The 25,083-nt window shown below is 52.6% G+C and overlaps 1 protein-coding gene across 2 annotated transcripts in view; it reads right to left on the bottom strand.

Annotated features, from left to right (window-relative positions):
* Positions 1-24,238, bottom strand: part of LOC129393219 (collagen alpha-1(XIII) chain-like) — a 67,111-nt gene extending 42,873 nt beyond the window's left edge. Inside the window, exons 1-3 of one of the 2 annotated variants that reach the window (XM_055092940.2) lie at positions 23,968-24,238; positions 23,398-23,701; positions 3,610-3,714 (exon numbers count right to left, since the gene is read on the bottom strand). In XM_055092940.2, coding sequence (XP_054948915.1) covers positions 3,625-3,714; positions 23,398-23,691 — 384 coding nt within the window. In that variant the 5' untranslated portion in view covers positions 23,692-23,701; positions 23,968-24,238 and the 3' untranslated portion in view covers positions 3,610-3,624. Of the gene's footprint in view, positions 1-3,609; positions 3,715-23,397 lie in introns of those variants that run through there. The other variant, XM_063607716.1, reaches the window with a different exon arrangement.
* Between the last annotated feature and the right edge of the window lie 845 nt (positions 24,239-25,083).

The following is a 25,083-nucleotide window of genomic DNA, read 5'->3' as shown; positions in this document are numbered from 1 at the left end:
AAGTGGCCTAGGAAGTCTCATGGTATGTATATCTGTTCCCAAGACCATTCTCCTATCCCACCAGGCCATATGCTGTGCAAATGGCCCACACCTATTCCTCTGAACTTCTGGCAGCCATGACCCTCCTAACTGAGGGTTGACCTTTGGCATCCTTCTCAGGCCTGCAAGCCCATCACTCCCTTGGCAAACAGCGCATGCAGCCCAGAAGCAGGATGCAGCCAGATCTCAGCCAGTAGATGGCTATTTTGGGACAGGGAGGATCCCAGGAGGATGCTGGCAAGGTCAGATAGAAAGGGAAAGAGGCAGGTTTTCTGCCCATGATTATGTGTCCCAGGCCTTCTGGGTGCCGCCCAGGGCCCCAAGGCTGCCACAAGGAAGAATACACCCACCGCAGGACTCCGGCTTGGCCTAGCTGGCCACAGAGGGCAGGCACCACTTTGAGGATCGAGGCTTCCATCTCAGCAACCGCAGTGGGCAGGAAGAGTGTGTTTGTTTTGTCCCAATAGCAGCAAATTCAGCATCAGGCAAGATTTGGGGTGGGGTGAGGGATAAGGTGTCTGAAACCAATCAGATGGCAGAGGGAGAACACGAGGAAGCAGCCAGTCATCAGCAATGACTACTGATACTCATTTATTGAACATTCACAGAGCATCTACTATGTATGGGGTACAGTATTAGGTGCTGCAAGACAAAAGTGAGTCAAGCTTTGAATTTGTATGTGGCACTTGACAATTGTATGAGTCCTTCTGCAAGGATCAGGAGCCTTAAAGTTGTTTATAAACTCCGACCCTCAGGAGATAATCGGAAATGCATGATGTAAGGGCAAGAATGACAGTGATGTTCTCTTTGCGAATTTGAGGATGTTCAGACATTCCAGAGTGTTAGAACTGAACTCCCTTCTACCTACTTTTAGTATTTTGAGGAAGGTTACCAATGCACATAAAGTGCTCAGTCCTGTGCCTGGCACATAGTAGGTGCTCAAGTGGGACACTTGAGCTATTATTTATAATAGGTTGGGTTTGCTGTTGAGGAGGTTACTGTACCAAGGCATGAGAAGCCTCAGGTCAGTCAGAGAGAGGCAGGGCAGGGGACCCAGCAGGACCCAGACCATCCTAGGAGATTTTGCTGTGATTCCATGATGTGAAATGCTTCCATGTGGCCATTCCAGTCCTTCCCTGACTCAGTTACGAAAGGCCGGAACAGCATCTTAGTTCCCTCTGATTTTGCCTGAGTTTGGGGCCTTCTCTTTAAATTCTTCAGGCATTGCCCACTGGCTCTGATGTATACTTTGGGCCAAACTGCCTTTTTAGAAATTCTCAACATGCAGGGGTATCCCTTCCAGGAGCCCCTGCCCACTCTTCCTCTATGCCTGGCCAACTCAGTCCTTGCTGCTGTCCCCTCCCCGCAGAGGACCAAGGTCAAGCCCTTTCTTCTCCCCATGGTGTTTCCTCCTCCCCTGACCCTCTGAGCTGCTTCATGGTCTTCTCCTCACTGCCCAGGACCCGTGGGTTCCACACAGACTCCCAGCAGGCAGGGAGAAGAGAAGCACTCTTCCAAGTCCTTCCCCCTCCTGCCACATTCCTCCCCAGCTCCCAGCCTCCCAGGACTACCTGAGCCTGACTTACTGAGGCACAATATTGAAACCTCTTGAGAACCACCCACTCTGATGATGGACTTGAAGGCCATCAGACAACTGATGTGCTTTCCCCAATAAGGCAGGGAAGGGAGAAAGGCAAGTCTCTGCCTGGCCACAAATGTGCCCCCAACACTAGGACATGGCATTTGATAAGGATTTCTCTGCATCTTTGAAGTGCGAGAGGCACTTGAGAAAATAATAATAATCATGCTTACTAGGAATCAGAGAAGATGCTAAGCAGTTCCCAGGATTATCTCGAGGAATCTCTACCTTGCTGGTGTCTATTGTCCCTGTTTTTCAGACAAGGCAACTGAGGCACAAGGAGGTTAAATAACTCTCTGAAGGTCATAAGACTGGTCCATGTTGGAGATGGAATTCAAACCTACATCCTCTGTGGCTTCAAATATCCTGCCCTTGACCAGCATTCTATACGCTGAGCAAAAATCGGTTGTCATCGCCCAAGAGTTATAAGGGCAACAGACATGATCCTTGGAAACATGGGCTGTCCCATGAGCCCTGATGCGAACGGTCTCTCTGCCCAGGCCCCATCACCCAACCCTTGCCTCCACCCCATCTCATTAATCTTGGCACTCCTCTCCTGAAAGCTTTCCCAGACCCCCGGGCCCTATCTTCTGGGCCCAGAGGGAGGGAGGGAGCTTTCCAGGGCTTCTGGACACCCTTTTAATTAACCCGGACGACCCTCTTCTCACCGGGTCCAGCTGAATCTTTTCACGGTCTCCTTGTCTCCCAGGGCAGCATCCTGGAACTGTGACTCCCACCCCAGCCCATTCACTCTCCAGCAAATGCGGTCCCTCGTTTCCCATATGCTTAACATCTGTCAGCCTCTCTTCCCTGGCTTGGGGACCTGGGTGAGTGTTACTTGGGTCCCTCGGCTTCTGGGGCCAGAGGAGGGCCAGCCAGAGAGCCCAGTGAGCACCCTGCTAGTGCCACCTGCCACCGTGGGTGTCGAGGAGGCCACACGCTGAGCTGGCAGAGGCCAGTAGCAGACCAAAACTCTCTGCCATTACTTAAATGTGATACCTTGTCTCCTGCAACTCTTCTTTAGGCCTTCCTTCCCCACCTCTAAAGAGGTACAGTGCATTCTAGTTCCTCAGGGAAACAGTGAAACTTCCTCATCTGTCACTCTCATGGCTTAACAATAACAGGCACCTAGAAAAGTAACAGGCACCTAGAAAAGTTCTCATAAGCTGTAACTTATCACTTGCATTCATGGTGGACAATGCACTTGAACCCGACACACTGCATGGTGCCCAGCAGGTCCTTAGTACGCAGCTGTTACACAGATGAATAGACATAGTTGAGGAACAGGCCCAAGGATACAGAGGAAAGCACTAGAATAGACACGTCAGGGCTCCACCCATACAGAGCTAGTAAGTGGCGAAAGCAGATTTTTATTCTAGATTAGACCAGTTCACTGTATTACACAGTATCACCTTGCGACCTTTGGCTTGTGCCTTCATTCCTTGCATGTAAGCATGTGTGTGTTGCATGTAGCCTAGAGGCCATATAGTGAACACACATTGCCCTAATCCAGCTAGCTATAGAAAATAAGGTCTTACAATTATGGGGTCATTCATTCAGGTAACAAACATTTTTGTATACTTGGGAAGCTGGGGACACAATGATGAACACAGCAAGCAAGGTGCCCCCCTTGGGGGGCTGATGGTCCCTTTGACGCTGCATAGCACTTCATAACTTTCAAAACAGTCATGCCCATCATCTTATCTGACTTCACCACAACCTGGTTCAAAGAGTATCAGGCCCATAAAATACTCTATGAACAAATGAATGGTGGGTGGACTGATGGATGCGGGGCAGGCAGGCCAATCTGTGAGCAGATGGAAGGCAACCACAGATATTGTCACTCCTGTCTTTCAAATGAAAAGTGACGGCCTGAGTGAGGTGTGGCTAGAGCATGGCCACCAGGAAGAGCCTCTGGTCTCAGTCTTAGGAACATCCGCGGTCACCTATTTGCAGGGCTGCTTACCTGGTGGGCAGTTACATCCTGGAGATGTCTTTGGGGCCTCCCGGCGCCTCCTTGAGTGGAGCTTCCATTTCTGTACAAGGAGACAGACAAGAGGAGTCACCAGGAGCTCGTAGACACCAAGCCCTGGAAAGCAGCTGTGGGCTGACGAGGAGGGCAGGAAGAGGGGGAAACCGGCAGAACTCTTCCTGGATCAAAGACAGGCAGTTAATGGCCTTCCACTGGCCACCGGGCATCTGGGTAATAACAAGCAGACAAGAAAGCCCATCCCGGTAATCACAGCGTCTGATGTCTTTGGAGCACTCTTAAAGAAATTAACCCCAAACACAGGATCCTATAAACCAGTTGCATCTTCCTGCACCTCATGCTCATGTGCACAATGACATGCTTTTCTCAGCTCTCTGCTAATTGTTTCCTGCCTTGGACTGGGCTCCTGATGGACCCCTGGGCAGGGACAGTGCCTTCTGTTCTTCTGGTGTCCCTTACAAAGCTAGCATTTGCAGGCTGGGCAGGGGTGCAGCAGTAGGGGGATGGCAAGGCTCTCTGCACCCCTCCACCAAATATCTTCCTCACTTCCCTTCAAATCACTGAGCCTACCTGGAAGGTCCCAAAGAGGTGGGAGCATCAGAGAGGTAGAACACCCCGACCCTCGAGGAGTTGTCATGTTCATGGTGGCAAGTGGAGAAGAGCAAGCGTAATGACCATGCATGCAGGATTCCCCTGTGTGTCAACTCTGCAGGCTTACACTGCACAGGGCAATGTGACAAGGGTCTCATAAGGACTCTTACTTGATTCTTGCAACAAAGTTGGCCAGACTAGCAGTTAACAGGGATATTTCTAGAGCCAGGCTGACTGGACTAACACACAGTTCTCAGACTCTGGGCTAATAAGAGTCCTCACTTCATTGGATTACTGCGAAGTTAGAAAGATTAATGCATAGAAAGAATGGCACCTGATACCCAGGAAGTTCTCAATGAATGTTAGCTATTACCATGTTCATGTCACAGGTAAGGGACTTGAAGCACAGAGAGGAGACTGCACCTGGCCAAGGTCAAGGCTGAAGTAAGGTACAGAGCTGGGATTCAAACCCACACTGTGATGCTCATGCAGCCATAGGAAGCTGGTAGCCCCAGGGCCAAATAGGCCTTTCAGTGTATTTTATTTGGTTCCCACAGTGAGCTTTAAATCATTATTATTATTGAATTTGTTGCCAATATTTTGAAGTGGGTGGTTTCATGTGCAAATCTGCATTTGTAATTTCTCTTGAAAAACTAACTGAAAGATCTGGCCACATGAAGCCTGTGCTCTGGCTGGCCAGGACTGACTGCACCTGATGTACTGTAGTCCCTACCCTGACAAGGTTGACGAGTTAGGATGACAGCCAGAGCTATTTGCTTCCTCACTACTGTGAAATTTTGCCGCTCAGTGTGGGCCACAAGAGAGGTGAAGAAAGTAATATGGGAGGTGTCATAAGGGTGGTATCGCCTCTGGTTTGGGGGTGGGGAGGGAAGGTCAGAAAGCTTCACAAGGATTCAGAGCAAGTAGAGTGATTTGCTGAGGGTCACACAGCCAGGATGTAGTGGATCTGAGGTGTGAACTCACGCCTCCTGGCACAAAGCCCGCTCCACCTGCTGGAGGAAGGTGAGTGCAAATGCCTGGGGAGGGAACACAGTGACAGGTGGGATGGGGGGCTCTGAGGGCAGAAGGGGGCCGAGATCAAGGTAGACCAGAAGAGGGGAAACACCCCAAAGTGGGGACCCTCACTTAGAAAGGGGAGGCTGAGTAACAATTAGGAGGATGAATGTTGAGGCCAAGGTACAGGTGGGCACAGAGCGGCCGCTGGGCAAACAAATGAGCCCCCAGGCCAAAGTCTGGTGATAGCCCCTCTGGTGATAGCCAGCTCTGAGCCTGGCTCATGAATGCTGCTTTCCTGTAAGGGACTGTACGAACCTGCCTCCACATCCCTCCCCACCAATCACCTGGGGGCCTGGCACCCAGAAGGCACATGACACAGGTCGGCTAAATGACTGACAAGCCAAGACCAGAGGAGTCGGCAGCATTTTGGCTAAAGGTTGTAACCATCGGAGTTGTCACCCACTCAGCAGCAGCACTGAGCAAGCTGCCATCACAGGGTTGGGCTGGAGACAGAATTTGTGGCATGAGTGGGTGGCGCCCCTGCTCCATCCTCATGGGGCACACCCCTAGAGGGGCATAACTTCTTGTGGAAGAAAAAATCAATAGAAAAACAAAAAATGTATAACAGGCAGTGATAAATGCTGGGAGAAAAATAAAGTAAAGCAAGGGGACAGAGAATGATGGAAGGTGGTTTTTTTATACCAGGAGGTCAGGGAAGGTCCTCTTTTTGAGGGGACTTTGAGCAAAAACCCAGAGGAAGGTAAGAAAATGAGTCATGCGGTATTTGGAGGAAGTAAGAAAATGAATCCTTTGGTGTCTGGAGGAAGTGTGTTCCAGTCAGAGGGAACAGCAGAGGCGAAGGCCCAGAGACAGGATTGTTCATGGAGCATCTGAGGAACAGGAAGGGGTGAAGTGTGGCTGGAGTGATCTGAGTGAGGACATGGGATAGGAATGTAGGGGGCAGGAAGGCAGGTCATTAAGGCAGGGGCAGAGACTTTGAATGTGTAACATGGATCCCTGCCACTGGTTCCGGGGCTTGTTGACAGCCATAAAGCACCACAGCTCATGGGTGCTGTGGTGGGCCATCCAGGCTCCCAGGATTAGACCAGTGGTTTAGCTGTTGGGAGTGTTGGCTGCTGATGGCTGAGCCTCTTTATGGGAGCTGCTTTCAGCTCAAGGACGCAGCCTTGATCAGGGTCACACTCTCCCCCAAAGGCAACCCATATTCAATTACTGATAGACAGGAGGAATGCAGACCTGGTCCCTCTGCCTCAAATTGGACTGACTCTAGGGCCACCCCAGCTATGGAGCTCCCACAGGACCAGCTGGGGCCTCTGTCATGACTGTATCACAGCTCAGCCCCTCCTCTGCCCAACTGCTTCCCTCACTCCCCCTCCTATGTTGATGCCAATAAGTCAAATAAGTAAGTCATCTACTCATAGACCTCCACTTTGGAGACTGTTCCCTTGGGAACCCAACCTAAGGTAGACCTCCATGTGACTTTCACATTTCCTGAGACTTCACCTGACCCTCATCACTGACCCGTGCAACAGGCAGGCTAGAAATCAGCCCCATTGTATAATCCAGGAAACTAAGTCCCAGAAAGGGAAAGGGAATTGCCTTGAACAAGTAAACCCCAGAGGGCTTAAATTCTGGGTCCTCTAACTTCAGGACCCAGGAATAAAAGTTCAATGCTTTTATTCAATAGATCCTATATTTATTTTCTACTAATTGTGAGACTGCAAAATAGAGAATGAGTCACAGTCCATCAGCAAACAGCTGAGCTTGGTGTGGGAGAAGCATACTCAGATGTGTGCAGGTGACTGTAGACTTCGGAGGGCCTGGGTGTTGAGTTGGGAGTGGGAGCTGTGAGGGTTAATTTTATCTGTTAACTTGCCTGGGCTCAGGATGCCCAGATAGCTGGGAAAACATTCTTTCTAGGTATGTCGATTAGCACTGGAATTAGTAGACTCAGGAAAGAACAGTGTCCTCACCATAGGGGGTGGGCATTATCTGATCTGTTGAGGGCCTGAGTAGAACAAGGTAGAGGAAGGGAGACTCTGCTCTCTCTGCTTGAGCTGGACCATCCATCTTCTCCTGCCCTTGAACATTGACTCCCCCTGCACCACAACTGGTTCTTGGCCCTTCAGGCTTGGACTGGAATTTACACCATTGGCTCTCCTGGCTCTCAGGCCTTCAGGTTTAAGTGGAGCTACACCACTGGCTTTCCTGGGCCTCTTTCTTGCAGATGGCAGATTAAGGGACTTCTCATCTCCGTAATCACATGAGCCAATCTCTTCTGATAACTCGCTTTCTGTGCATCTATATACAGCCTATTGCTTCTGTTTCTCTGGAGAACCATGACTAATAACCAGGCCTTGTGTGCCCAGGTAAGGATTCTAGCATGGAGGAACCATTCAAAGGTTTTAAGCAAGGAGGTCATGTGGTCAAATTTGGGTGGTATAAAGGGCACTCCAGCAGCCCGTTGAGTATAGACCAGTGAGACCGCTTGGGCTGAGGTCCTCTCTGGAGGATGTCATGGTCATCACCCAATGGAGAGATGTGGGAGGAAGAAGGAACTGGGCACTGGATGGATTTGGGGTGGTTGTGGGAGCCAGGCCCTGCCTTGGGCAGCCAAGATGCCACCTCTAGGACATAACAGCGGCAAGAGCACGTTGCGGGAAGACGGCGAGTTTGTGGAGCCCAGCAGGGTAGGCATGGGCAGCTCTGGAGTTTGGGAGAGAAGGCAGGTGGGAAAGGTGGACCCGGAAATCGGGAGCCTTGATTGGAGGGGATGGAGGCATCTGAGCAGGCAAAGCTACCACAGGCACAGCTAGAAAACCAGGTCAGTTCAGGGTGTAAGTGTTTTCTTGGCCTGCCCAGAGTTTATTTTGAAAGAGTATTAACTCAACAGCACCATGACCCATCCACAGTCTAGGCTTCAACACTCTGCCCACAGATCTCCATTTCCCAAGGACCTAACACCCCGGCCCCAGGGACCCTCGAATCCCACAGGGCCTTCAACCTGCGGGTCCTACCAACTTTTTACTGTCCATCACTACCATGTGTCACTTCCCTCCATGCCCGGCTCAAATTCTGTGGCCAGTGATTATCACCACCCCCTGTCTGCACCCTCCACTGCCTTGACACCCGCCCTGTTCACTAAGCCACGAGCCTGGCTAGATCCAACGTCTCCTCCTACCCCACCCCTGCACACAGGCAGCAGGGTAAAGCGGGAGAAACACACGACCTCGCCGACTGATCTTACTTTAAATTCATGATCCAGATCTCAAACGGAAGCCCAGCAATCATTCTGTGGTTCCCTCAACCCTTCACCAATGCACTGTCCTGGGAGTTTTCACACTTCCTCTCCCCAAACCACCAACGCCCCCTCCCCCAACTTCATTGTCAACTGATGACCTTGAGAAGAAAAGCAAGCAGAAGAGGGCTTCCCGAGGCAGCCACCACTACACGTGCCGTCCATCTGCATCTGCGCCTGCCAGCACCCTTCTCTCCTCCTAAGCTCCCCATCTGTGCTTCCACGAGGGCCAACCCCTCCTGTCGCCAGCAAGTCCCCTGCCTTCCTGCCTCATCAATCCCCTCCTCTAGATTGGATCATTTACATCAGGGGCCGGCAAACATAAATATTTGAGGCTGTGTGAGACACATGATCTCTGCCACACCTACTCCACTCTTCCATCGCAGGCCAAAGCAGCCATAGTTTGGAAACAAATCAGTGTGGCTGTGCTCCCATAAAAAATATATATTTACAAAAACGGGCTGCAAGCTGGATTTAGCTGTAGTTAGCCCACCCTCACGGAATCATTATGCAAATATGCTGTTGTTGTTCCCAGCATAAAAACAGAAAAGAGAATAATCCTCTTTTGACTCTGGTTAGCTCTTTCCCTAGAAAAACTCCTGGATGACAATCTTCGCTGCCTCCTACGTCTCTCCTGGACCACTCCTACCTGGCTTTTCCCCTACTGTCCCCTAAGAACGGTCCTGCAGGTTGCCAGTGACCTCCGGGTTGCCAAATCTGGTGGACAGTCCTCATGCTTCCTCTCAGCCAGGCTGCAGCCTTTGCTCACCCCCCCTCCTCCTTGGGGCACTTCTTGCCCTTGGCTCCCAGGATACGCGCTCTCCCCATTTCCCTTCCACCACCCTGGCTGTGCCCTCTCAGTCTTGTGCTGATTCCTTCTTATCTACTTGATGTCTAAATGTTGGAAGTCACAGGGTCCACATCCAGGGTCTCACTTCTTTCTCTAGACACTGGCTCCCTAGGGTACCTCATCCAGTCTGATGGCTTCAAAGCCATCTATGCAGGATGACGCCCTCCAACCTATACCTTTCTTCAAAACTTCAGATGCATCTATCTGGCTGCCGGCTTGATATGGCCCTTCATAGGCATCTCAGAATTAGCCTGGCAAAACTGAGCTTCTGATAGACTCTCCCAACTCCTCCCTGGACCTGCCCCTACCATCAGCTTCCCCATCCCACCAGTTGCTCAAAACCTCACAATTATCATTGATGTCTATTTCTCTCACCCTACACCCATTCCATTAGCAATTCCTGTTCTTTACGTGCCAGACGCATCCGAGATCTGACCCCTTCTCACCACCTCCATGACTACCACCTGGCCTAATTACTGTGATAACCTTCTAACGAATGCCCGACTTCTGCCCGTGCCCCTGCAGACCTTTCTCAACACGGCAGCCAGGGTAATCACACAGGCCTCTGAAGCTCTCATACATGCTGGGCTTTCTCTACCTCAGGGCCTTCACACTTACTGGGCTCTCTGCCTGGGTGTTCTCTTCCTAGCTACCTACCTGGCTTGCTGTTAGGCCTTCCTCACCTCCTGCACCCCTTCCTCCAAAATTCTTCCTCCCCCAGCACACCCCTTTGTTTTATTTCCTCCTTAGGATTTTTTTTTTTTTTTTTTTTTTTTTTTTTGCTTATTTATCTTACTTATTGTCTCTTTGTAGCACTAGAATGTAAGTTCGACAAGGACCTGGATACTTTTTTCTGTTCTGTTCTATTCACTGCGCCTAAAACAGGGCTTGGCACATAGTAGGTGCTCAATAAATATTGGTTGTTCACACATCAGGAGATTTCACATCCAGTTCTGGTCTCTCTTGCACAATGGGAGACCTGGCAACACTGAGCATGTACAATCATGAGCTGTGTGGTGGTTGCCCCTTTCAGATGGATATGTGCCATCTAGGCTACCAAAGTACTCTCTCTCCAAAGCCAGCTTCACTTACTTAGGCCACCAGCCTGGCCCCCTTGACATCTGACTTTGAGACCCATGGTGAGACACCCCCAAGATGAGGCCCTAGGGTGGACCCTCAGCTACCCTGGGCAGAGAAGCCTTCCTGTTTTGCCCCTGCTGGCAGCCGGGGCCTCCTGGAATGCCCTATGTGGCCAGAGCTGAAACATCACCCGCCTGATCGGTTGCAGCTATTAAAATGCCTGTATCAGTATCAAAGGGAAAATGCCAGGCAGCTACTCACGCCCCCCAGAGAATGTGGCTCCAGCCTGGTCTTGGCTTTAGGGAACACTCCCTCCCTGTGTCTCAGCCTCAGGGCTCTTAAAACGTCCTAGCTCAACCTGGGCCTCTGCAATACGTGGGGTGGGTCCAAGCTGTGGCATAGACACAGCCCAGAGGGAGAAGCCAGGTGAGACCTGCAGCTGTGACCTTGAGCCTGGCACGTCCCTTCAGGGGGAATCTACAAAATAGGGATATGACCCACCACCCCCTGCCAGCTTCCTGAGTGCCAATGTGGAGACCGAATGAGATAACGCAGAGGCAAGTGCCTGGGAAACCACGGAGCATCTGTCAATTTTGGGTGGAATTATTAAACAAGAGTTAATATTAGTGATAACAGCTATGCACATTGAACACCATATATCAGCCACTGTGCTAAGCACTTTAGGTGGAAAATATCATTTAATAATTGATTTTTGACATTATTAGTGCATGCCTCCTATTCCCTTGGAGGCTGGAGTGGGACTTTCTTTTGGGTTGGCACAGATGGCCCCCAAACTCCAGTGAAGAATCTATTGTAGGCAGAGCTTGGCAGTGTTGAAATCATATCATATCAGCTTGACTACACTTGGGAGTGCCAGAGCCTTGGGGTCTAGTCTCAACTCTCCTACTAACTGTGTATTAAGCAAAATCTATAACCCCTCTGGACCTTGATATTCTCATCCATAAAATGGAGATAATCTAAGTGATCTGCTAGACTACGCAAGACAGCTGGCAGAATAAAATGAGATGAGGCCAAGAAATAAACAGAGGTATCCAGATGTGAGGAGGGTGAGCACCTGTTTCGCCAGCTTGTTTTGTTTGGTGGCCAGGTGAAAGCCACTTCTCTCTTGAGCCAGTGCCAGGCCTGCCTCCTCCCACCTACTGTAATAAGGCTGGCCTGACCCCTGCTGCCCTGGCTCCATGGCATGCACCTCTGCGACAAGTGGTCAAGTTTCCTGCACTTGCCATGTCCCTCCTCCTCCTCCTGGGAAACTCAGAGCCCCTCTTCCTGAAAGGGAGGGTGAGTGAGGAGGGTCTGACCTGTAGCCCTGCCTTTTGACCTGAGAACTAGGAGTTGAAGGAAGAGGAGGTGCCCACTGAAATGACCACAGCAGACAAAGCTCCGGCCCCTGTGCCAGCACTCTGATCACAATGCCTGCCACAGGGCGGGGACCTGATCCCATCTGCTAGAGGCCTTTTGATCATCCTGCAGCATAACTGCTGCTGGGCTGCCTGCCCCGTTGCAGACTGAGCTGGCCCTCAGATGTCAGGGGCCCGGGTCAGATGTCTCAATCCACACTTGAACCAAATTACTTACTTTTAGGTCAGCCCTCTAGGACTCATCCCTGTGGTCCCAGGAGGAGGTGGGCTTTGGCAGAATTGGGACAAATGGGCATGGGGGAGGGAGGGCATTTCCGTGAGGAGGTACAGAGGCAGGACCTGGCTGCTCAGTGCTGGCTCCATGGGCTACATCCCAGGGACTGCAGGAGACGGCTGGCTCCACCACAGGGGTTAAAGGGACAGGCCCACTCGTAGCCACATGCCCCAGGGCACAGGCAGCTTGGCAGGGTGAAATCAAAGTGGAGGAAATCAAGACATCCAACCCACACCCACCAGAACTGGACTTGCATGGGCTGCTGCAGGGGCCTGTGTGCTGGGGACAGGGAGGGGGTGCCACGGGGGTGCCTTAGGAGCTGTCTTCTCCCTACCTCAACAGTTCTCTTCGTGCAGTGGACTTGGCACCTGATCATAGACTCCCAGGGCCATGAAACAGGGGCCTGCGGGTCCTCCAGATACCACATACTGCCTCTGTCTCCCTCTGCCTCCCTGTCTCACCAGAACCACAGACAGATGTGGCCCCAGGCTCTATGGTTCAGGAAAAAAGTCAGGGACAGGAGGCACATACCCCTATGTGAGCTTTGCAGCATTCGTATGAGGAAGTCCTTCCTTCTAGCTAACCCAAGGCCCTGCTACTGCCACAAGGAGTCAAGGAACCGGGCCCCAGAACTGATGGTGTCCATGGGAGGCAGATTGGCAAGGGGCCCAGGACCTCAAGGATCTCAGGGGTTCAGGGGTCATCTCTAGGCCTGGTGCAGGATAAGGCAGGGGCCCCCACCACAAAGAAGTCCTGGGGTGAATGTTGGGGACCTCTTTCCTCCTTTCCTGCCTTTCACAAATGGGTATTGACTATCTACAATGTTCTAGGGGTTAATGTTGGGAACCTTGTTATGCAAAGCAGACTGAGGCTGCTCCCATGAAGTTTATACTCTAGGGAGGGAAACAGAAGAGCCTACAAACCACACATCAATGTGGGGCAGCCATTGTCATCAGAGCTGTGGCCAAAAGGGGCAAGGAGCTGAGAGCCAGCCGGGGCATGGACTAGTCTGGCTCATGGCAGAAAAGTGAGACATGAGCCAAGATCTGAAGCTGAGCAGTAACTCACCAGGTGAGGGGCCCAGGCACAGGGGAGAGGCTGAAAGCTAACCCAATAATGCACTTCTTAGGAGCCAGGCAAGCATCTTGCATGGAGTAGATTGGGGCAAAAGTAATTGCAGTTTTTGCCATTACTTTTAATGGCAATTAAAAGTAATTACTTTTGCACCAGCTTAATGTTAATTCCTCCAGCACTCACTGCAACCCATTACATGAGCGAGGAAACTAAGACAGAGAGGGGCCAAGTAACCTGCAAGACAGCACACAGCCTGGAAGGACAGAGGCAGAATTTGAACCCAGGAAGCCTGGCTCAGAGCCCACACCTTGACTCTATGCCTGTGAGAGGTGAAACTTGGCTCTTTCAAGGAGATTAGATGATCTATTACTGGAGTACCAGTCACTACTCAAAGCACTTTGTATCTTAACTTTTGTTTAATCCTAAAAACAACCCTCATAAAAGTACTCTTATTATCATTACCCTTATTTTACAGAGGTATAACCTAAGGCACAGAGAGCTTGAATAACTTGCCCAAGGTCACGTAGCCAGTAACTGGCAGAGCTGGTCTTGAACCCAGCAATCTGGTTCCAGAGCCTGTGCTCCTAGCCTTGACAGCGTGCCACCATGTAGCTGGACTCCAGAAGCAAGGGCAGGTGAGCCATGAGGCTGGAGAGAGTGACAAGGGCTGCACCTGAAGGCCATATGGGTCGCATTTAGCAATGCGGTCTCTAGCCTGAGAGCAACGGGGAGTTACTGAAGAGTTTAATCAGGGAGACGGCGTGATTACACTTAGTTTTTTAAAAGGTCCCCTCTGGCTGCTGTGTGGATAAGAGAGTCAGGACAGCATGGGTGAGAGCAGAAGAGTTAGGGGGGCAGCTCGGGCTGGGGAGGGCAGGCAGGGATGGAGAGGAGAGGACAGGTCTGCAGAGGCTGAGAAGGTGTGGGCAGGAGGGCTGGGGTGGGTGTGGCTGGAGGTCATCGTGCTCACATATGAAGGGATGCTGGTGAGGGGTGGATTTCCTGCTCAGTTTAGACATGTAGAGTTTGAGGTGCTTTCAAGACATGCTGGAGTTGTGGGTTGGTGGGTGTAGAGATTGGCTGGGCCTCTGATGACATTAAGAGCCAGAGATGTCCTACCGTGGAACAGTCAGCAATATAAGGTAGTGAACTCCCCATCACTGAGGTGTGTAAGCTTGAGGACCAAGGCTGCTGTAGGAAATTCCTAGAGCAGCACCTGACTTATGAAGGCCCTTCCTGATTCTATGGAGTCGGGTGAGGCTGGAGGTGTCCGGAGCACCCTCTGACCTCCCATGTCACAGAGCTTCCCCCAACTCCAGGAAACCTCAAGTGCCAGTTCAGGGGGAGGTGGATGAAGCTATTCCTGGAAGAGCCCTGGCAAATGCCCCTTTAACCCAGCCCCCTTTCTTCATCCCTGTCCCGAGAGGTCACCCTTTCTGACCTGCCCTACAGGCCACCTTATCAGAGCATGAGCTGGTGCTAAAGAGGTGCCTTCGCAGAGCATCTGCAGCCTGACAGAGGGCAGCGGGTGCAAAGTCCCTCTACGGCAGAAGCTCAGGACCCACAACAGCCTTTAGGGGCAGCAAGGTTCTCCTGCTGCAACCCAAAGAGCAGATAAAAAACCGAAGCGCCTGAAGGGAGGGGTGGTGGGCAGGAGGAAGGAGCGTGTGGGCAGAGGGAAATGCCTGGACGAATGCTCAAAGGAGAATGACCCAGACTTGAGGAGGCAGGCAAGGCTGGGGTGGGAGTGAGGATGGGAAAGGGCCAAGGAGGCAGAGGCCCAGCCTACGTGGGCCCCAGCCATGTGGGGTTTCAGGAAAACCTACAATAGCCGCCAGGCAGGGAGACAGGGGCCCAGTGTCCCCTCAAAGGCCATGCCCAGCCTCTCTGGCAGGCAGTTCTGCCCCTTTGTGCTTGGCTGGCCCTTGCTCTTTGAAGGACCAGGAGAGCACCCCCTGCCAGCAGGCCCACCCCTTCCGCCACAGACAGCATCTCTGCAAGGAGGCCCCACACCCAGGGCTGTGGCTGGGAGAGCGGGAGTGTCAGCAGGGGCTGCTGCTGGGGCCTGCCAGTGGCCCAGACAACACCCAGCGCAGCTGGTGACCCCATCCACCCTAGTCTTCCCAGACCCAGGCCTCAGTTTCCCTTGGAGAAGCCTGCTGACTTCCCTCTGACTGAGGGCTCAATAGACTGTTTCTGGGAGGGGCAGAACCCAACCCAAAGAGGTGGGAGAAGGATTTCTGAGGCTTCCTGGAGGGCAAACCTCAGTTGATTTTGTTTTTGGAAAACAACAGCAAAAAGCCTGCTGCTTGCCCTTCTTCAAACCTCCCAGTGCACACGGAGACCTTTGTTGACATCTCACCGTGAGCTTCATCACTGCCCCTCAGCCCCTCGAGCACTGCTTGGGACCCGGGTAAGGGGGTCTGGGTTTCACTGCACAGGGAGCTCCAGGCACTGGGCCACACAGACTCTCTGTCTCTGTCTCTGTCTCTGTCTCTGTCTCTGTCTCTGTCTCTCTCTCTCTCTCTCTCTCTCTCTCTCATTCTCAGGGCCTGCCAGGCCCAGCCGCAGAACACGATCACCCATGGAGCTCGTTAGACACTTACAGCCAGGCCCTACCCACAGACATCTGCAGCAGGTATTGGGAACAATTGGCCTGGCGTGTTTTGAAAGCTCCCCAGGCGATTCTAATGCAACCAGCATCACCCGTACAAGGGCAAGCCTTTGAGGACAACTGGATCAGTGAGAAGGAGGGGAGAGTAACTTTAAAATGTTTAGTTACTTCAGATCTTTTACCCCTCTCTGGCTCTAAAAGGGAGCATTCAGGCAGCTGATATAAACAGAGAGACAGACAGTATACAGTGAGGTAGAAGAACAGCAAAGGCAGAGTGATTAAATAGGATCTGGGATCAAGGCTCATACAAAAGCCTTTGCCACTGGCTGAACCCTAGATTTGCTGCTATGCTTCCTAGTGGCCAGTTCAGAGTCCGAGAGACAAGAACAAACCCATCCACCCTGGGAAGCCCAAGCATTCCAGAGGCCAAGACTGGACAAGGGCTTCCCTCAGAGTGCTCATCACCAAGGCCTGATGTAATTAGCAACACTCATAATGTCTTTCTTACAACAAAGATGGTGGCGCGGCCCTGACGCCAAGGCAGTTCAGTAAACACTGCCTCTGGGAGCCAAACCAAACTGAACAGATCCCCAGCCCCTGGCTGGTTTGACTGGCCTCAGCAGAGTTAGAGAGGTATGGTACTTCATACAGACAAGTACATCCTAGTGGCTGAGGATGCCAGCTCTGGGCCACACTGCCTGATTTCAAGGCCTAGCTCTGCTACTCACTTACTGTGTGACCATGGGAAATTTGCTTAACTTCTCTGTGCCTCTATTCTCTCTTCTGTAAGAAGGGAATAGTAACAATAGTAACCACTTCATAGGATTATTGTGAGGATTTAGTGAATCAATAGATGTAAAGGTCTTTGAATAGTCCCTGGTACACAGTGTAAGTGTAAGCTCAATACACAGCGTAAACTCAATAAATATCAGCTACTAATAAAAGTTGTAGACAAGGTGCATGAAGCCCTATATTACCGCCTCCAATGATGAGCGAGGTGGCAATGGTTACAGTTGCCATTAGCCAAATGATTTCATTTAATCCTACAACAACCCTGTAAGGAGGATGTCATCATCTCCATTTTTCAGATTAGGGTACTGAGGCTCAGGTCACACAGTTAGTGGCAGGGGTTCAAATGCTATGGTGTTGCCTGCTTCACCATTTTGCCACCCCCCGACTCTGTAAAGAAAAACCTTGGCAGCCAGCTGGGGCAGGTAAAAATGAAGCTCCTGACCTTGGGAGTAGAGGATGGGAGGGGGTGGGTGCCCCCAGCTTCTCTGCCCAGTGGGGAACACATCACTGAGCCTTTCCTGCTCTCCCAGCCAGGACAAGGCATGCAGCCTGGACACACAGAAGTCAATCATCTCATCCTCTGCTGGTTGCTGAGAAACACCCCCTGAGCAAATGCTGAGCCTATTGCTGGGTCCAGGGCCAGGGACGCTGCGAGGAGAGCTGACTAATAAACCTTCCCCAGCCTCTAACAGGGGGACCTTACATCAACAGCTAATTTGTGAGAGCTGCGTATTATGTGCAAAGTCCTGGGCTAGAATTAATAAGGGACCCAAGACAGCATGCCTCTATCGCTGTCATCGGGTCATGGGTGGTCACATGGAGAGACCGTTGTACAATGTGGTTGGGTTGAACCATGAATGGCAAATGGATTTCCTCTTGTGCACTGACTCTAATGGACGGGAGCGGCAGCCTGGGTTGCCATTCTCCGTGCCACTGGAGGACTGTGTCGAGAAGGATTCCGAGGCCTACCTAGGCTGAATGGGAAAGAGTGTGTTGAGCGATGAGTAGTATCTGCTACCGTTTGGGATAAGGAAAGCCAACAACACATGCTGTGTCTATTTTCCTTCTCTGAGCTAAATGTCTGGCACAACCTAGGAAGAGCAACAGGAAGTTGGAGCAGGGAGAGAGCCCACATTGGGTTGGAGTGGTTCGAGGAGGATTTCCAGAGGGCAGTGGGGCAAGTCTAGAGTGATTAAGAAGAAGGGGAAAAGACATCTTTCTGGGAGTTATCAAACCGTAAAGCTGTGCTTAGGGCAGATGGAATGGTGTTTGAGATGCTTTTGGTTTTCCCCACCACCTTCCTATGAGGGTTGGCTGCCTCCTGAGGTCCTCAGTCTGTTCAGAGCTATCTGCTAGTTCGAAGACCTTTGGAGAAGCGGCAGAGCTCTAGTAATTCTCCCTGCCTTTACAGTAAGCACCTGTTATTAAAAAAACAAAATCTAGAGTTATGAAATAGTTTTTCGTCTTGAACACCAACCCTCACTAGTAAGTAGCAGCTTCCTGAACACTGTTGAAAAGGATTCTGAGGCTGCATGTAAGCTCCATGGGAAAGTGTGCAGCAATTGATTAATAATGTCTGCTGAGGGCCCTGGAATGGAGAGCAGGGCACACCCAAGCCATGTATGGGCCACTGCTGACCTAGTTAATTGTCTGGAAAGGGGAAGGTGTGGTGAAGGAGAGATGCCTGCTGGGGTCTGGATCCCACCCCTGACTCCTCTGGTACCACCTTGTGCTGGCTGCATTTGAGGAAACCTGGATCCAGAGTCTGTCCATATACTGAGGTCCAGTCAGCTGCGGTCAGCACAGGACACTGTGCACAGGTTACCCACCCTAGCACACATGTACATCCCCTTTAAGAGTCTCTTCCCATCCTCATCCCAGCATTTCAGTCCTAAAGGACCCCATCCACAGCCCCAATCTTTCAGCTGCTGCTTTGATCCCTCCCCTCTATCTGTCCCCTACATCTCTTTGCCATTACTTTCAATGGCAAAAACTGAAATTACTTTTGCACCAAAATCACACACCGTATAAACATGAGACATGTTATTATAATTGTTGTTATTTTTAGGGATGAAGGAGTCTGCCTGGGGTTCCTTAACATTTTAGCTTGGAAGTTTCAACCACTTCCTCTCCCAGGAGATTCCTTAACATCCAAAGGAATGAATCACAGATAGTGGGAGGGAGGTACAGTGACATCAGTCTTCTCATCTGTAAAAGGGGGTGGTGTGAATGTCAGTCCCTTAGGGAAGTTGTGAGGATTGAAAGAGATATAGTGGTGACACGCATAGCATTGGCCCCTGTATGCACCCTATAACTACAGGACATTTCTATTACAGTTTCTGATGTTATTACTGGGGTTAGGGAGTCTACCTGGCATCTCTCAAAACTCACCTTAAAGATGGCTGCTGAGACCCTCCTCTGCTTCCCCTTGGGCCTAGAAGATGGACTTGGCTCTTTATTTTAATTTTTATTTTTTGAGACGGAGTCTTGCTCTGTCGCCCAGGCTGGAGTGCAATGGCTCGATCTCAGCTCACTGCAAACTTCGCCTCCCAGTTCAAGCAATTCTCCTGCCTTAGCCTCCCGAGTAGCTGGGATTATAGGCGCCCGCCACCATGCCCGGCTAATTTTTGTATTTTTTAGTAGAGATGGGTTTTCACCATGTTGGTCAGGCTGGTCTTGAATTCCTGACCTCAGGTGATCCACCAACCTTGGCCTCCCAAAGTGCTGGGATTACAGGCATGAGCCACTGCACCCGGCCCAGCATTTGGCTCTTTTAAATTCCACTCCCTTCTCATTCACTGCACACGGCTGCCCAGTCCTAGGTGTCATCTGATTTTCTCCATTTGGGACATTCCAGCTTCTTTCTTCACAGCAAGCAAATCAAATAACAGGCAGCTGGAGTGCTCGTTAAGGGTCCCAGACCAGGAGAGAGGCGCTGATGGGGGAAGAGCTGGGGCCTGAGGTCTGGAAAGCACACTCCTGGTTCCCCACAGAGCTGGCTCCCGCCATCCTCCAATCCCGGCTCTGCACAACCCCCGTCATGGGCTGGTCCCCTCAGATCTGCCTCTGGCTCCCCTCTCAGGCCTCCTGTCCTCCTGGGTCCCCTTGGCCGGCCCTCCCTGCAGCTCCCTCTCCCTTCTGCCTCATACACGCAGTCTCTGCCCCCTCACCTGCTTTCCCCATTGGCATGGGAGTCCCACCCCCAGGCCATTGCACAGGCCGTGTGCCTCACCAGGCTTGCCCTCCCCAGTGTCCTTCTCCCATTCTTCAGGAAGTGGCCCAGTCCTGCCTGCTGCAAAGATTGCCTGCCCCAGATCCCTAAGAGCCCTCCCTGAGCACTCATCTGGTCTTGTGCATGGCCTTTGGTGATGGCACCTTTTAGTGAAGTCTCCGATCTGCCCCCAATCCCAGGAGGGAGGCAGGGCCTAGATTTAATGGAAGATGAACCTGAAGGGCAGGGGTGTAGCGTGGCTTGCCTAAGGCCACACGACTGGCAAAGCCCAGCTAGAATCCTGGTCTTGGCCTCCAAACTCACCAGATGCCTGTGTGTGCCCCATGAGGACAGGGACCTTCTGCACCTCCATTTTGGAGAATTGTTTTGTAACAAAACCATTTCCCCTCTCTTGTCTCTGAATTCTCCTCTCCTGTGGCAGGTTTTTGCCTGTCCCAATTTTCTGCCTTACCCATTGCTCTCCTCTGCCCTTTGCTCAGACCTTTGCTCAGACCTGGGAGAACACACCTACACAGGGAAAGGCCCAGGATGGTCCCCTCAAGTTGCTTTGCAGGCCCGGAAGCTGCTCGTAGCACAGCGCTGGCCAATAGAACTTTCTGCGAGGATGTACAAGTTCTTTCTCTCTACTGTCCAGCTCCATAGTCCCTAGCTGCAGTGTCCACTGAGCACTTGAAACCAGGCTGTTGCAACAGACAAGCTAAAATTTAAATTTTATTTAATTTTAGTTAGTTTAAATATAATGAGTTGCATATGACTAGCAGTTACTGTATTGGACAGCCCAACCCTAGGGTGTCCCTCCAGGAGCACAGACAAGGCCCCCACAGATAAGGCCACTCACGCCATCCACCTGTGGGACAGCTCCTTTCCTCTGGCTCCAGCATCTTCCCCTATTGACCTCAGCCACCATTTCCAGTCACCCCTCTCTGACCCTACTTTTACCCCCATTCATTGTCCCCTCTGGCCTGCAGCAGCCTTCTGTTTTTGGCCTTACTGCTTTGCCAGCCGTAAGCACTCACTCTAGGGGCATAACTGCCTTCCTGAAAACCCTTCAATGGCTCCCCATTACTCTTATTTAGATCTGACTTTCTCTAAGGCCCCTCTTGACCTGGGCTGCCCGTCTCTCTCCAGGCACATCTCCTACTTCCTCACACTCCCAGTCCTCTGGGGTCCTGGACTTCCCCCAGTTCTCCCAATTCCCTCTGGCCCCCAGCCTCAAAGGCTGTTCGATTTGTCCCCTTAGAACAAGGCTTCACACTCACCCGCTTTTGCCTGGCAAACTCCTATTCATCCTTCAGCTCTTCATTTGAAAATCACTTCCCTAAGGAAGCCTGCCATGACTGCCACCACCATCAGACAATGTTGCATGTAATGCATTCCCCAGGCCCCTCTCTTTTTTCACTATTGTAGCTTTTTTTTTTTGCACACGACATGGTCACTGCCCATTTTCTTTGTGCACTACCTCCCTGTATGTAAGTTTAGGAGGGCAAAAGTGTCTCCCACAATGCCTGACCCACAGCAGGCTCTCAGTAAACATTTTCTGAATGAATGAATGAGAATAGGCCAAAAAAAAAAAGGTGGCAGGATACAGCGCAAAGAACATTGTATACAGGGCCAGGAGGCTGAGGTTCTAGTCCTGGGCCTCGCCATGTGACTCTGGGCTCAACTTCCCCATCTGAAAAATGGGGTTCAGTTCAGATGCTCTCTGAGATAACTTTCATATCTAGCAGTTGAAAAGATTATATTCAGTAGGGTAAATATGGAGCTGCAGCTTGGAGGGAAGGAGTGAGCATGTCGGATACAATAGTTAGCCCCAAGGCCCCTAGAGTATGCGACTTGGCATGTCTAAGTCTGAAGCAGTGGAAGCAAGAAGCTAGAAAAGGCCAGGGCATGGTCAGGCCAGCAGGAAGGTCTGGGAAGGGGAAAGCATGGAGAGAGGGGCTGTGCTAAACCCTGAAAATCAGATGCTTATCCCTCAGCAGCCAGGACCCCCGAGATACCTGGAGGAGCTCTCACTGCCCTGACACCTTCTTCACCACCCAGCCAGTCTGGGCTCATTCTGCCCGAGCCCAGAGATGCCCCACCTCCACCCCAGGCCCAGGGAACCACGGACGGCCCGATGGAGTTCTCCGGATTCCCTGGAGCCTGGCAGGGGCGTGGGAATGAGCTGACAGCAGCAGTCATGGGTGCACCACTAGCACCAGTACGCTTGCCCTGTGACCGCTCTCTCTGCTCTGGCCCTGCAATCTCCTCCTTGGCCACCCTGGAGAACTGCTCCAGCAGGTGCCAGCCTGGCAGAGGCAGCTGAGAGGAGCCTGGCTATAGGGAATAGGTACATCTTGCCAAAATGCTCACAGCACCCCACCCACCACAGTTAGAGCTGTGCTCCAGTGTTTGCTACATCAGCACTGTTTCGCATGTTCAGAGGGGTTGGAGCGTTTGTCCCAAGCTTCCAAGTAGCAGAGTGGGGATAAAAACCCAGGGTTGCTGGACTCTACCACCGTGATCTTTACTGCTGCACACTCCCTCCAGCTAAGTAAGATATCCTCTCCCATTTCTTCCCCATGGAAACCTTCCATGGCCAGGACCTTCCATGGCCAGGGCCTGCTCCAGGACCTCTTCCCAGACTGCTGCGGCCCCCACCTGCCTGTCCTCCTCTCTATCTGGGCCCTGAATCCCCTGTGCTGTCCAGATTCCCACAGATCATCAAGCCTCACCCTGTCAAGGCCCAGCCTTTCCTCTGGTGGCATAAAGAGGCTGCATGTCCCTCCTTCCTGGGGAGGGGACAGCCTTTTCCTGTATTCCCAAGATTGCCATAGCTACCTGACACGCTAGTAGTGTTTAATCTACTTGGATCAAAAAAATTTGGAGAATGGAAGAAAGCATCCTTTCTCCAGAAAAATAAGAAACCTGGTTTAGGAAAAAGAAGGTGTGGACTAATTTGTGGCCAAGGACAGCAGAGCCAGGCGACCCACACTTGGACCCTAGCGGCCTGGGCCAGTGAGCAGAGACCAGGGCACCACCCCCTGCAAGAACTGTCCCCTCTCCCCGCACCCCCCGGGTCCTTAAGGGGTGGAGGGGGAGGGCCATGGGGGCTCAGTAAGCCTCGGCCTGGGCCTCTGGGCGCGCTTGCCGCTGCGCGGGCGCGGGGCGGCTGTCACACCACCCTGGCCGGGTCCCGAAAGGGAGGAGTGGAGCTTGCCCGCCTCCGCGCGCCTCCGCGCGCCCAGCCTTCCTCCACCTGCCCGGCGTGCCCAGGGCGCTCCCAGCGCTGGAGGCCGGGAGCGCTTGCCCGAGGCGGGAGTCGCTGGGTCATGCTCTTGCCCACCAGGTCCTCCGAATCCCTGGTAGGGCAGCGTCTGTCCGTGTCCCCGACCCCTCCCGCAGGCAACTCGCGCGAACCTGGGGCTCGCAGAGAGCGAGCGCCCGCGGACACCGGCTGAACAGTCTGGAGGCTGCGCGAGGGGGCGCCGCGGCGAGGGATAAAAGCCAGCAACAAAGAGCACAGACCTCGTCCAGCAGTTGATTGACTCGTCCCAAAATAGCCGTCTCCATTTGCTGCTCCCCGCGCTCCGCTTCCAGGCGCAGCACCCGGGCCTGCAGCTCGGCCGTCCGAAAGTGGGCGAGCAGGCTGAGTGTCAGCGAGCAGAGGGCAAGCGCCAGCAGCCCGCACGACCCTGGACTCGGCAGCCGTGCGCCGCGCTCCGCCCGCGCCGCCGCCAGAGCCACCGTCCCGGGCGCGCCCAACTCCCCAGGGCCGCGGGCACCGGTGGCTGCCGCTTTGTGGGTGCGCTCCGCTACCATCCTCTCGCGTCTTGAGAACCAATAAATAAATAAATAGAATAAATAAAGGCGACAGCCGCTGCCAAAAGGCTCTATCCAAACTGCGGGGCAGGGGGAAAGGGCTTGTATCGCTGGAAAACGTCCCTTTCCGCTGCTCCCGGCAAAGAGGACAGAAAAATTAGCAGTAGGAGAGGAAGTGCCGAAAAAGCACAACCAGCGGTAATTGGGGTACACCTAGGTGAGAAAAAAGTTATTTCGAAGAACGTTCCAAGTCCAGGAAAGTTAGGGGAATCTGACCGGCTCTCCTTCTCTCCGCCCAGTCTTTCCCTTCAAGTGTCTGCAGAGCAGTTGGTGCCGCGCTGTCAGTCCTTCTGGGCGCCTCGTGTCTCCCGGGCCAGTCAGTTTCAGTCCCCGGGCGAAGGGGCGCACATGGAGGGCCCCATGGGCAGAGCTGGGTCGTGGCGGCTGGCGAGGAGCGCAGGGGCCGATTCCGGCGCCTCTGTAACTTGACACACTCCCTGCGGCGGCACGGATCGGATGAGCAATCCGTGCTACTTCCCAAACTAATCTCTCCCGCCCCCCTCCCTCCTCCTCCCCCTCACTCCTCCTCCACCTCCCGCGGGGCCGACGGCTTGGATTTGTTTATTTATGCAAACTCGCCCAGGGTGGGGGGCGTGGTGAGCAGGTCCGGCGGCCCCAGCCCGCCGGCCCGGGAGCCCCTCTCCCGCGCTCCCCGTCCTCTTTGAAGTGACACTTGGGGTTATTTATAGGCAGGAAGGGGGTGTGGAGTGGAGCTGGCGCTGCACTTCTCTCTCTTTCTCCGGATTCACACCGAGGGCTCGTTTGGCCTTCCACGGAGGCGGTGAGGCGGGCACCACCTTCCATGGACGCGTTGGGGCAGGCACCACTCCACCTTTCCCAGCCCTTGAGACCCTCCAGGAACTCGACTGAGTTATTGTCAGGGCTTGTGGATGGATCTCCACGTCCTGATCAGGACTACCTGATCCCTTCAGCCACCGCTCCTCTACTCCCAAGCCCCCAACCTCTTTCCCCTTCCTTCTCCCCCGACAACCGACTCCCCGGGGGCTCTGTACCTCCTGAGATCTGCAGCTCCTCCAATGCCGGGCGGCCAACCACATCTTTACTCTGGGGTGAAAAGTCAGCCCTCCAGCGGGCAGCAGAGCTGACAGCCCTTTCTCTCAGGACCAAGACCTGAGATAGTATGAGACACTGAAAACTGAGCAGAAGATCTTATTCCAGGTATCTGAGAGGTGGCTCAGTGGGGCCGCCTGCCAGTCCTGACATCTCCCCTTCTTGCCTGCCATTAATCTGAGACCCATGCCATCTATCCCTGTGTGGTGAGACCAGCCTGCCTCAATCATCCCAGTCATCAAAGGTGAGCAATTCCTACAC

The sequence above is a fragment of the Pan paniscus genome, chromosome 8, assembly GCF_029289425.2.
Source record: "Pan paniscus chromosome 8, NHGRI_mPanPan1-v2.0_pri, whole genome shotgun sequence".
NCBI classification, from domain to species: Eukaryota; Metazoa; Chordata; class Mammalia; order Primates; family Hominidae; genus Pan; species Pan paniscus.
This window is presented reverse-complemented; position numbering and strand designations above follow the sequence as displayed.